The 13419-nt window shown below is 41.9% G+C and overlaps 1 protein-coding gene across 1 annotated transcript in view; it reads left to right on the forward strand.

Annotated features, from left to right (window-relative positions):
- The first annotated feature begins 279 nt into the window (after nt 1–279).
- Nucleotides 280–13419, forward strand: part of Ttc8 (tetratricopeptide repeat domain 8) — a 53738-nt gene continuing 40598 nt past the window's right edge. The window contains exon 1 of the mRNA XM_005343442.3: nt 280–520. Coding sequence (XP_005343499.1) covers nt 407–520 — 114 coding nt within the window. The 5' untranslated portion in view covers nt 280–406. The remainder of the gene's footprint in view (nt 521–13419) is intronic.

The following is a 13419-nucleotide window of genomic DNA, read 5'->3' on the forward strand; positions in this document are numbered from 1 at the left end:
ATTTAGGTAGTTTTTGCCTTTACTGGGGAAGCAGCGGGGCGGTTGCTAGGCAACTACATCTCTCGCATGCACGGAGGCCCCCAGACAAGCTGTCTAAGTCACTTCCTGTTTTTGTTTTGTTTTGTTTGAAGGAGTGGTGGCTTTTCAAAATTAGTGAAAGCTGTTGTCTTTAAAAGAGCACATAATTTTTTTCAGCCAATTCTGCGCAAACTCTCTGGATGAGGTCGGCTCACGGCGGCTTTTCTTTCCCCTGTTTTCAGGCGCGCTGTGGACACCTTTCAGGCCAGGCCCCGCCGCGTTGCCAGGCAGAGCCCGAATCCTCCCGCTCGCTGCTCCTGAACCCCGCCCTCCCTACTCCGGGCCCTGGGCCCCGGACCCCGGGCACTGGAGCGTTGTCCGGCCCACCATGGGTTCGGAGATGGAGCCTCTGCTCCGGGCCTGGAGCTATTTTAGGCGCAGGAAGTTCCAGCTCTGCGCCGATCTATGCACGCAGATGCTGGAGAAATCCCCTTATGACCAGGTACCTGCTGACCCTAGGCAGTCGGTGAATTCTCTTGCTATGGCCGTGGGCTCTGGGGGATCCCTGTGTCCCCTGGGGTAGCCCTGGGAGGAGGGCCCTACGCGAAGTTACCTGTGTGGTCCGCAGAGGCACCCAAAGCAAGACTCTTTGGAGTCCTGGATGGCGGGTCCCTGGCCTTTACATCTCTGGAGATCCTGAGTTCTGTGCCTTGACAGCTCCTGCTGTAAACCACAGCACCCCCTTTCCAGAGTTAGTTACATTTAAAGCGACTCTGTTAAGTTTGTGAGGAGCTTTGATAATTCATTGGTCATTCACTGGTCAGACTCTACTTCGTTGGTTTCTAAAAAGGAAAGACGTATGCGAACAAAGATCTGAGACGCTGCCCCCTTTAAACACAGCTATCTTTTGGTTCAGATGAAGCATGCGATCTTCCTGCCTCGATGTCCAAGTGTCAAGGAACTTTTGTTTCTGAGTCATGAGTTTGACTTGAGACAAGATACAGGATATATTTATTTCTAAAGAAACTACCTGGGCAGGAGAAACTATACTTGTAGGAGGGAAAGATAGAATCCCTCTAAGAGAAAATGATAGTGTTGATTCAAGGGAAATTTAACAGTCCAGCGTGAGAGTGCACTTGTGTACTCCCAGTTCTTGGGAGGTAGAGGCAAAGTAGTTCAAAGTAATCCTCCGCTAAGTAGAGAGTTCAAGGCTGGCCTGGTGAGGTAAGAACCTGCCTTTAGAAAGAAAGTAACAGTGTAGTAATGTTGTGTATGCTAAACGGAAAGGGTAATAATAAACGGAGAGGTACAACGCCATTGAGCAAATGGCTCCTGGAAGAGGAAGAAAAATGAGAGGTTAGTAGTAGAATCGTGGCAGTTTGGCAGTGCTTCAAGTACATGCAGAGTGCACCTATACAGTTCTGATTCCCCTGCTTTTTCTCTCGTGGCATTGCTAGGGAAAGGTGGGGAGTTAGAAAAGCAGGGATCCGAGTGTGAAGGCTGTTTCTGGGCTCTGCTACTCTCTGAGCAAATGGATGGAAGTAACCTAGCGATTGCATCTGGCCTGCCCAACAGTGGTGATGCTAAACGAGCTTTTGGTCTTGGTACTCACCTCATTAAAGGACTGTGTGTCTGTAAACAAGTCTTTTTCCAAGAGTGTCTCTTGGCCCGTTAGTCCTACAAATGCTGCAAAAGACATTTCTGGCAAAAGTTTGGAAACAATGAGATAATATAAGATCTTGTTACCTTTGTTGTGAGGGAAGTTTGTTAAGAAGTTTTGATGTATCAGACATTGTTCTGGACACACAAAGAGTCTCAAGAACTTTCCGTGTTGTTTCCATTGAGTTGGGGTGGTTTCCACAAACAGGATTCCCAAGAGCTGTTGGCTGGAAGTTTCCTCATTAATGCCAGTGAAAGATAGACACGCCCTTCTTAGAGATTTCATATGTGCCCAAAAGGCCCTGAATAGTTCAGAAGAAAATAAAGCTGATTTTTGCCAAATTTTATTTACTTAGAAATTTACTTATTTAGAAACTTACTTGAGTACTGATTTTTTTTTGTCCTTAGGACAAATGTACTTCTTATTATTTGGAGTAGATATTGTTAGCAAAAGTGTTCTTATTAATGGGTAAGGCCCTATGAGCTTGAGATCATAGTGACATTCAGTACTACACCTGTGAGCTGAAATTTTATTTGTGCTAGATTTTGTGTCTGGACTCTTTGTGTTCATTTCAGTGACCATCTATAGACTACTTATGATTTTGCAAGCATAAGTTCTATAAAGTAAATAATTTTCTAATACTTAAAATAACCTTGTAAAGTAGGTAATAAAAACAACAGATTTGGTTTTGAGAATTTTATTGTGATATCTCATTTAATCCTCAGCTACTTTAGGGCTTGGAATTATTTTTCCCCATCTCATGATCCAGGACACAGAAGTGTGTCCAAAAGTACAAAGCTAGCAAAACAAGCCCTTTAGGTTGCCACTAAACTTTTCCCAGTATATTTTTTCTCACATGCCTTCTCTCTACTCCCAAGATTTTAGCTGGTGTAGGAATTTGACACATCTATGTGGTTGGATTAAAAGCTCTGATTAGTCTTGAGGTAAAAAGTTCTGATTTAGCCAAATAATTAAACTTATTTGACCGGAAGGGAAAGGGGAGGACAAATTTCCTCCATTGTTTGACAAAGATACTGTTTGGGAAAACCAACAGCCATAGAAGTGGTGCTTTTATTATGGTCAGGAAAGATTTTTTTTTTCCAGGAAAAAAGAGAAAACAATGTAAGTGCTTTGTTTACAGTCTCATATTTTCAGCTAAAGAAGATAAAGGGGTCTTAGTGTGGTCTCTTGTATTGATCTTTTTATGTCTTACCCCCAGTCTGAGATTGTTTTGTGAACGTGTGGTTTCATGATGATTTCATGATGATGATGATGATGATGATGGTGTTGATAATAAAGAAAACAGACATGGGATTCCACTGGGAATGCTGCTGTAGGTGCTGCTGGGTGATTAGCATGGCTAAGATCATCGCGGAGAGAGATCTTATTAGGTTCTAGCTTATTACATCAGTCTATTTTTTGTGGATTTGTGATAAGACTTCATAATATGATACAAGTTTATACCACAGAGGAGTTGTCCTTTGTAATTTGTTGATATGAGCAAGAGTTATACTCAGTTTGGGTAAATATGTCTTGGTTAGGGATTCCATTGCTGTGATAGAGCACTGTGACCAAAAGCAAACTGGGGAGGGGAGGGATCTGTTTGGCTCACATGGGCAGTAACTCCAGGCAGGAACTGAAGCGAAGAGCATGGAGATCGCTGTTTACTGGATTGCTCGTCCTCATGGCTTTTCCAGCCTACTTTCTTAGCTTCCCTAGAGTTAGTAGTGCTCACAGTGATCTGGGTCAATCATTAATTATCAGTCATTAATTCTCACCACCTCCCAAAGGAAAAAAATGACCCAGAGGTTTGCCCACAAGCCACACACACTCTCTCATGGTTCTCTCTTCTTAAATGATGTTAGCTTGTGTCAACCTGACAAAACACTAGCATTTCTTGAACTTCCTCCTTTCAGAATCCTTTTGGTTTATTTTAATTGCCATTCCTGGGCTATCAAACTGATTTTGGTGTGAATGAGTTTCTTTGGAGCAGTTCCCAGACACATAGTGGGACAAAGAAATGCAAATGCTTCTTTTCTATGCCAGTGGGTTCATTTTGGCCCCTGCTTTTCTCTCTCCTCAAATACAGGTAAGAATTTTTGTTTTCAAAAGTAATTTTTTTTTCACCTTGGATTTCTTTATTTTTATTCCATATAGATGAAGGAGCTTTGGTAAAGTGATTTGATATTTCTTACTTTTGTAAGCTGGGCCAGGGAGCATCAAAAGATAACATATGTCTTCATATGTGGACCTATTGGATGAAGCCTGTCTCTATTTCATCTGACTCATTTTTTCTTCTTACAGGTCTAGGAATTGAGCCTAGAACCTTGTGCATGCCAGGCAAATGCTCCACCACTGAGTCTTGTCTGCTTTCATTTCACATGGGGTACCTGTGAAATAGCACCATCAAGAATCCTTAGTGCCTTGCGTTTTTAGTAGGACATCAGATTTTATTTATTTTTAATTCTAGCCAAAGTTAGGATAAGTCAGGGCAGTTGGGCTTCCCACAGAAGCATCCAGACCAGGAACAACATGTTTCTTGTTTTATTTGGCTACGGAAGGGCAAGAGTGGGGTGGATGTAGGATATGTGGTTTTGGTAGTGGAGAAGCATTCTAAGAGAGCATGGCTTGTGAATTCTTTTCCCCAGAAACAGTATGATTAACAGCGAGAGACAGAAGCCAGGATCCCTAAGCTTGGAGGATATGAAAGTTGGATCTCCTAAGAGTAAAACCAGAGAGATAGTGGGTTCATTTATCATAGTTTTCTCCCATTAGAAAAAAAAGATGACCGATTACAGCGAGGAGCTCTGTCTTTTGTTTTAATTGTGACTAAAAATGTGGCAAGAAGTGATTAGATGTGAAAGGAGGAGACACAAAGCCACCTGGCAGAGCAGTGTGACCTAGAGGGAGGGCTTGCTTCCCAGGCTCCTGTTGATCGTCCTGATTAGTGGCCTAATCTGATTACTGTTCTTTGTGTTCCATATGTCAGATTAATGGCCTTCAAGACAGTGCTGAACGTACAGGCCCTCTGTAACGACACGTTCCCTACAGCATGGAACTCAGATAGGCAGTGGGGTTTAAAAGAAGACACTCTGTTCTTGAATGGGGTAGCTTTCTGAAGGCGGAAATATTTGGTGTGTTCACTTTTTCCTCTCCTGCCCTGAGTCTCCCCTTACACAGACAGATATTACAAAGAGGAAGGCAACTAACTGATTGGAAGATGAAAGATAGGAAACAAGTTGTCTTCGGTGAGTGAGTAGTGCAATGATTTGATGGTACAGCCCTCACTCCCACCCCCGCCCCAGTTTGTCTTTCTGTCCAATTACCTAATTTGTTTCCTCTTTGGGGCCATAGAGGCTTCATACTTTGGTTTCATCTGTACGTGCCAGTCACTTGGTTGCCTGGGTTTCTGTCCTCCCGGATTATACAGATTGCATTGCCACACAGCTGCTTGGTCACTTGACCTCCTAGCCTTTTGAAACCCACCCATCTTTGTTGCCTTACAGGCTTCTCCTTGCTGCTATGACTAAATTCTGAATGACAGTGCTGCAGTTTTAGATCTGGGAAGGCTCATTAGCTGGAGTAAGTGTTGGTGATAATTAGGAAGTTGTGTTCAGAAATATCTGGAGATTCAGTTCCCGGCGTAAGAGAAACATCCCCCAGGGAGGAAGGAAAGAGACTGTGCTAGGTACTTTCCTAGTTGCTGTGACCAAAATACCCGACAAGAAGCCATTTAAAGGAGGAAGTGTTTTTCTTGGTTTACAGTCTTAGGAGATACAGTCTACTGTGGTGGGGCGCGCATGGTGGCTGGAGCAGGAGGCTAACAAATCACTTTGCTTCTTACTGAGAAAGCTGAAAGTAGTAAATGCTCATTTGTCAACCCGCTTCTTTCTTTGTATCCAGCTCAGGACCCCAGACCTTGGAGCGGTGCCAACAGTACTTAGGATGGGTCTTCCTACCTCTCAATTTACTTAGTCTGGAAAATCCCTCATAGACTCGTCCAGAAAATGTGTTTCCTAGGTGCTTCTGTCAAGTTGACCATCACTTTAATCTGTCACAGAGGCAAACTGCTGGAGAAGAGTAAGAGTAAGAGCTGATCTCCACGAGGTTTCTAGTTTTTACAGACATAGTTGGAAAATTCCATAGGCAAGAACAATGATAATATGCATATCAAAATCACAAAAAGGGCAGGTAGAACCTGACAAAGCTGTACTCTGGAACAGGTGACTCGACTTGGAAGAGCCAGCATCCAAGGGGAAGTACCTGACGTTCCAAACCATTAGATAAAGTTACAAACCATCTCTGAATCCTGGATTTACCCAGTCTCCTCATCTTATCTCTTTGGTGATAACCAGCTTGGGGGCACGTCCAGATTTGTTTGTTAGCAAAGGCGGGGCATGCTGCCTTCCTGCTCAGTGCTTGTCTTCTATAGAAATTTCTATGTGGTCTGTTAGCAGGTAATTTTGTGGGACTGACTCTGTAAATTTGCCTGTTAGAACAAAGAACAAATTTGCCTGTTGTTGCTGTAAGGCCTCATGGTGTGGGGGAATGGGGCAAGGTCATTCTGTTGCCCTGCAGAAGGCACACTGCTGAGGTGTTTTGGGAATGAATCCCATTTTGAATGGAAGAATCATGTCTTCACAAGTTTCCACAGATATGACAGCGACTTTTCCGAAAGACAAGTGTTCTTGCAGCTCTGCAAAAAGGGTTATTTCATGTGGATGTACACACTTCCTGTGGGCCTGCCTATTGGTCTGTCAGCTGTGCATTCCCTGTATTGTCATGTAGGCTTTCTCTTCCCTCCTCTCCTCCCAACCTCTGCCTCTCCTCTACCCACCCCAGTTCTTCTTCTCCTCCATTTCTATTCAGAAAAGAGCAGGCCTTCCATAGATATCCACAAAACACAGCATATTAAGTTGCAGTAAAACTAAGTGCCTCCCCTTATATTACAGCTGGGCAAGGCAATATGAGGAATAGAGTCCCAAAATCCATCAAAGAGTCAAAGACAGCCCCTTCTCCCACTGTTAGGAGTCTCACTAGAAGACCAAGCTATATACAACTGTCACATATAACCAGAGCGCCTAGGTCAGTCCCATGAAGACTTCCTGGTTATTAGTTCAGTCTCTGTGAGCCCCTTTGAGCCCAGGTTAGTTCATTCTGTGGGTTTTCTTGTGAAGACCTTGACCCCTCTGGTTTGTACAATCCTTCCCTATCTCTTCAGCAGGATTCCTTGAGCTGGGCCTAATATTTGGCTTTAGGTCTCTGCATCTGTTTCCATCAGCTGCTGCTGAAGCCTCTCTGATGACAATTGGGCTAGGCATCAATACTGTTGGTCTTTCTGGGTCTGGGTTGCCTCACTCAGGATGATTTTTTTCCAAGTTCTGTTCATTTGCCTTCAAATTTCATGATGTCATTGTTTTTAACAGCTGAGTAATACTCCATCGTGTAAATGTACCACATTTTCATTATCCATTCTTTGGTTAAGGGGCATTTAGATTGTTTCTGGGCTCTGGCTATTGTGAATAAAGCTGTTATGAACATAGTTGAGAAAGTTTCTTTGTGGTATGATTGAGCATCTTTTGGGTATATGCCCAAGAGTAGTATAGCTGGATCTTGAGGTAGATTGATTTCCAGTTTTCTGAGAACCACCACACTGATTTCCAAAGCATCTGTGCAAGTTTGAACTCACCAGCATGAACTCTCCAGCATGAACTGTCATTTGTGTTTTTGATCTTACCCATTCTGACAGGTGTAAGATAGAATCTTAGCGTCATTTTTATTTGCATTTCCCTGGGTGCTAAGGATGTTGAGCATTTGTTTAAGTGTTTCTTGACCATTTGAGATTCCTCTGTTGAGAATTCTCTGTTTAGATCTGTACCCCATTTTTTAAATTGGGTTATTTGGTTTTTGATTTCTAGTTTCTTGACCTGATATTTGGCAAAGAAGCCAAAATTATACAATGGGGAAAAAAGCTTCTTCAAATGGTGCTGTTTTAACTGGATGTCAGCATGTAGAAAAATACAAGTAGATCTATATCTATCATCATGCACAAAAACTAAAGTCCAAGTGGATCAAAGTCCACAACATAAATCCATATACACTGAACCTGATAGAAGGAAAAGTGGGAAATAGCCTTGGGCACATTGGCATAAAGAGACAGGTGTCCTGTCAGAACACCTGAATAGCTCAGGTACCAAGTTTGACAATTAATAAATGTGACCCCATGAGACTAAAAAGCTTCTGTAGGGCAAAGGACACCATCAATAGGACAAAATGGCAGCCTATAGAATGGGAAAAGAGCTTTGTCACTATCGTATCTGACAGAGGGCTGATTTCCAAAATATATAAAGGAATGAATTTAATCACACAAAAAATATAATTTAGACAGACTCCAAGTTAAAGACTGCAGTGTTTTCTAATTAAAGTATTGCCCTAATTTTAAATTAAAATAATTTTAAATTAAAATTTAGCCTTAAATTAAAATGTTTTATTGAAATGAAAAATCCTTTTCTCTCATGGTTGTGCTCCTGAGGGGCCTTCAAATGACACATGCCTGCCCTTTGTCCGTATCTTGTGGTGATCAGTTTTCCTTTCTTGATATCATCTCATATACTTAGCATAGGGAATGCTCTCAGCTCAGGGCGTCTAGGCTTAAACACTGCCTCCACACCTTGATCTCTCTCGTAGTGAAAATGGTACTATACCTATATGCCAAGGAGCTATGTGAAGGTTTTCACTAATATGTGGTTAACAACCAAAAATATTAGCTCTTGTTTCTATAAAACATGCATCAAAACGAACATACAAAGAAAGGACCCTTCAGAGAAATATAGTGTTTATTAAGGAATAAACAAGGGCTATTACAGTGGGGAGCACATATGACATTGAAACCATGGACAGGCTAAAGGCAAAATGAGGAATGTTACGTAAGTTATTTTGAAACAGTAATCCTCAGCCACAGGATTAATAATAAGAACATTCAAAGATGGTGACAATCCAAAACCACTGAACCACTGAGACTGTGGAAGAAGTTTAAAGTTGAATGGACAGTTTAGATAGAAATTTTCTGTATGAGCTGTACATCTGGCAGTGTTTAGTGACTGTTCTTGTTAAGAGGTATATATACTCATGAGATCGCCCCCACTCTGCCTGATTTTTCATTACACCTTGGCATAAGCAGCTTCATTTTGATTCTGACCACTTTTGTTCTAGAGATAGTTCATGTTTTTCTGAGAGGATTGTTGGTCATCTGGAAGGCATTTGTGAAGAATCTGTCCAGTGGAATGGGTGTGAGATGATGATGAATATCGTTCCTGAACCCTTGTTGTTTAAGAGATCCAGACAAATCTCCCCCTCCTCGGACCTCCTTCTCATTTCCTATGTTTTCCGCCTTACCTCTTTCCCCTCCACCTGAGTTCTCTGAAAAGTGTTCACTCCATAACTACAGCACCTAGCACATTATGTTGTAGTTTATTTAATTTTGCATATTCCCCTGTAGAGTGTTTGCAGCATCTTGGTGGGTGCCAGAACTGCCAGGAACAGGCTGCGGAATGAACATGTTCTCTGTCTCACACCCTTTTAGGCCTTGCCTCTGTTTTCAATCCACATTTCACCACCGGCACCCCACTCTGTCCTCCCCACCCTCTAGGCCTCTCATTTTCTTCTCTGACCATCTTGTTTTCCTACCTGCTCCTCTCCTGCACAGTTACACATATGTCCTCAAGGGATAGATGGAAAAACAGGATAGAGGAATCACAAAGTCCTTCATCAATAAACAGAACCCAGTGAGGCTGAGTTGGTGGCTTCTGTTTGGGCCACCAGAGGAATCTAACTCCTGTTGGTAGAATAAGAACACTAGGCAAAAGCTTTGTTAGAGATTTCTGTTCCTTTAGTTGTTTGCTCTTCCTTTTCAAACATTGTCTGCAATCGCCTTTGATCTTTGTTGTTGATCTTTCCCACTGTCTCAGTGAGGATTTCAGCTGCTGTGGAGACTCCATGACCTCAGCAACTCTTTTAAAGGGAAGCATTGAACTGGGCGGCTTACAGTTCGGAGGTTCAGTCCATTGTCATCCTGGTGGCATGAAGGCAGACTTGGTGCTGGAGCTCGAGAGTCCTACATCTTGATCGGCAGGCAACAGGAAGCAAACTGGGACACTGAGTGTTATCTTTAGCATATATGAGACCTTAAAGCCCCCTTCCACAGTGACACACTTCCTCCAACAAGTCCACACCTACTCCAGTAATGCCACATCCCCTAATAGTGCTACTCCCTTTGGAGGGCGTTTTCTTTTCAAACCACCATACCCATTTAATTCTATATTGGCCCTGTCTTACAGATATTCTAAACTTAATTTGGTTTTTCACTTTTTGAGGTACTAGAGATTATGGATCCAGGGTTGCATACTAAACATACCTTATACCACTGAGATGTAACCCAGCCTCGCATCTAAACTTTACTTTTTACTTTGGCATGCCTTATTATTTCTGGCTTTTAAGAAAATTTAAATTTCCAATAAGCTGACAAAATGTGCTCTTGGTTCACACACATTTGTATAACTGTGTTAGTTACTCCTCTCTTTGCTGTAGCCAAACATTAACCAGAGCAACTTAAGGAAGGGAGGAGTCTGTTTCAGTGCATGGTGCAGAGGAGCGCAGTCCACTGTAGCAGAGAAGGCAGGGGTTATGCATGGGCTGTGGCGCTAAGAGGGAGTGGAGAAAGGATAGCCAGTGCTCAGCTGCCTTTCTCCCTTTCCCCTTGCAATCAGCCTTGGACCCCATCCTGCTGGTGGCCATGTCAGAAGAGTACTGCAGGTGGCAGTTGACTTCAGGGGATCGGCCTACTAGGAAGCAAAACACTGATGGGTGAATCTCAGGATAGGCAAGGCCCCCAGGGGCTTTAGCCCCAGAATGTCTCCTGCTACTGTGGTACCTTTACATGTTTGCCGCTACCATTTTTCTCTGGTATCTGGCTTGTTGTGAATGAACCTTGATGTAGTGTGATTATCTCATGGAAATATCCCGCTCTACTAGACATTTTTACCTGTGGATTACAAAGATGGTTTCCTCCTAAGTTGTATTGTTTAAAGTGTTATCCTCACCCCTGATAAAACAGTGGTTGCAGAGGATAGAAAATAGGAACAAGGAAAATCACACAGCTAGTTTCTCTTGAGGAGCCGTATAGACTATGGTTTGGGTCAACGATTAAGAGAAACAATTGAGTCCCAGAAGCTCTTAGCTCAAGTTCTTTTAATCTTAATGTTGAGAGATGTGTTTCATAGCTAAAACAAAGCCTTAAACAATGACTTAAGGTTAGGCTAAGATATTTTTGTTAATGACTTTGAGGTAAAAAAAATCTTGGAAAGCAATTTAAAGGCATACTTTTTAGTAGTTGAGTGAGGACTCATTGAGGTCAAGAAACAAGAGCAATGGCAGCCTGACTAAAGCTGGCTGACGTATCTTTCCTGCTAGGATAGGATGATGATTAATTCCTAGTGCCCATTTCTGCCCTCAGCTTCCTGGTATAAAAACTGCCGATGAGTATATATCCACCCTGGGGATTTAAAATAGAGCTGACTTGATATATATATATTAAAAAAACTTTAAAAAGAATCTAATGAAAGTTTTTTTTTTTTATAAGATTACCTTTTGAGCCTGGTGGTGGTGGCACATGCCTTTAATCCAGCACTCGGGCTACAGAGACAGGTGGATTTCTGTGAGTTCGAGGCCAGCCTGGTCTACAAGAGGTAGTTCCAGGACAGGCTCCAAAGCTACAGAAAAACCCTGTCTTGAAAAAAAAGATTACCTTTTGAGATAACTAATAAAATAATTTATTCTTTCTTTGTAACCATAAAATGCAGTTTGCCAGTAAAAGAACTGGCTGAGAAAAATACCTTGCTTGCTTACACTCTGTTAATCTATAACAAGTTGCTTGGACATGAATATATGTGGATTCTTGGGACAATTTGTTTTTCATCTGTAGTATGTAAAAGTTTAATCATGTAAGGGATATGGAAGAATGCTGTGTTTTACTTGTATTCTTTTGAAATTCACTTGAAATTCACATTGTAATTTTTATACTGTTTGAAAGATTTTGCTGGGGTATATATGCTATAAGGAGGGAAAAAAATAAAGAGATGAGAGAAGGAAAACCCCAGGAAAGCTGTAGAAGGAAAGTTAGGAGGAAGACGTCAAGAGAGACGAAGGAAAACACCAGAAGAATAGAGTGGAACAAGCAACAGAAAGAAGACTAAAACAAAGAACTAAGCTTTGGCCCTTAGAAAAGTCCCCATGTGTCTGTTTGTCCAGTGACTTTCCTGCTCTGCATCTCCTCTTCACTTTCTCTGACCTGCTGAAAGCTTGCCATTTATCAGCACCCTGGGTGAGGTCCTGCCATGTTGGAGGTGTGTGTGTGTGTGTTTCCCTTTTCGCCAGCCCCAGAGAGTTAAGTTTTGCCCCCCCCATCCCACCACCAGCTCCCCCAGAATTTTTACTCCCTCAGATAGAAAATTCAAGCTGAGGGATGAATTCACCGACTCCGTGACTCTCCCTCAAACCCTGAGCTGCTGGACACTGGTCCTCAAGGCAGTGGTACCATCCCATGATGGTGCTGCCTACATTAGTATGTGTCCTCTCTCCTAGGCTAAATCTTTCTAGAGACATTCTCACAGATTCACCCAAAGGTGTGCTTCCTTAATGCCCTAGGTATTTCTTAGTTCAGTCAAGGTACCCATCTAAATTAGTCAGCACTATGACCTTGAACGGATTAAGTCTGTTTTCATTCTCTGTTTTGTTATCTCCGGATGATAATTCTTGATTTGTATTCTTGATTTGTGTAGACTGTTGTTATGACATCCGAATGAGATAGCCACACATACACAAGAAAGAATAGAAAGGTGTGTTTCCAGGATCTGCCATCTCCTCCCCTCTGTCTCACACTGCTGAAGTATGAGCCATGCTTAGGAAATTCATGCTGCTTTTAGATCCAACTTGTAGTTGTTCTATGCTCTCCAGCTGCTGTTTTGTGTTTGGTTTATTTAGTACATTGTAAGATCCTCTCTAAATTCGGTCCTTTGGGGTGTTCATTGTCCAGCCTGGCTCAGCCTTTTCCTTTCGTGTCCCTGTCATGAACCATGCTAAAGAATTCATTTATCTATCCACAGCTTGCCCTTTGCTTGTGCAGATAATGTATGTAATATATCCACAGTGTTCCTTTCAGATCGTAGCATTAGAGAGAGCAAGGATCTTTCTGTTTCTTAGCATTTTCTCCCATAAAGCATGGCATAGATGACGTGTTTGGCTGCTGCTCCCTAGACATGGAAGTGTAGATGTCTGTTGTAAGATCTGATTGACTAATGGTTTCCTATTTAAGTTGGAAAGAAAAGATTTAGATGCCACATCTATCAACACCCAGCACTAATATAATATATACTATGTAGTCTTTATAAACATTTCTACAAGAACATTGTAGTTAGAATTAATTTTTTACTATCAGCCACGAATCTTATCGTGGTTATGTGGAATCAAAGGTTTATATTATCTGGATTTTCCTTCTGCCCCATGAGTGATTAAAGTCTAAATGTCTTGCTTTTGGAGGCAAGAAAATAGTTTCTTGGTATAGTTTAAAATTACCCTTATTTTAATAGTTATTGAGTCATTTTTCATGAATAAAGTTTATTGAAATAATTGTTTTTAAATTATTACTTCTACTTTCCTTTTGTATTGGCTTTTTAAAGTGTGTGTGT

Source organism: Microtus ochrogaster, chromosome 1 (assembly GCF_000317375.1).
Source record: "Microtus ochrogaster isolate Prairie Vole_2 chromosome 1, MicOch1.0, whole genome shotgun sequence".
Lineage (NCBI taxonomy): Eukaryota > Metazoa > Chordata > Mammalia > Rodentia > Cricetidae > Microtus > Microtus ochrogaster.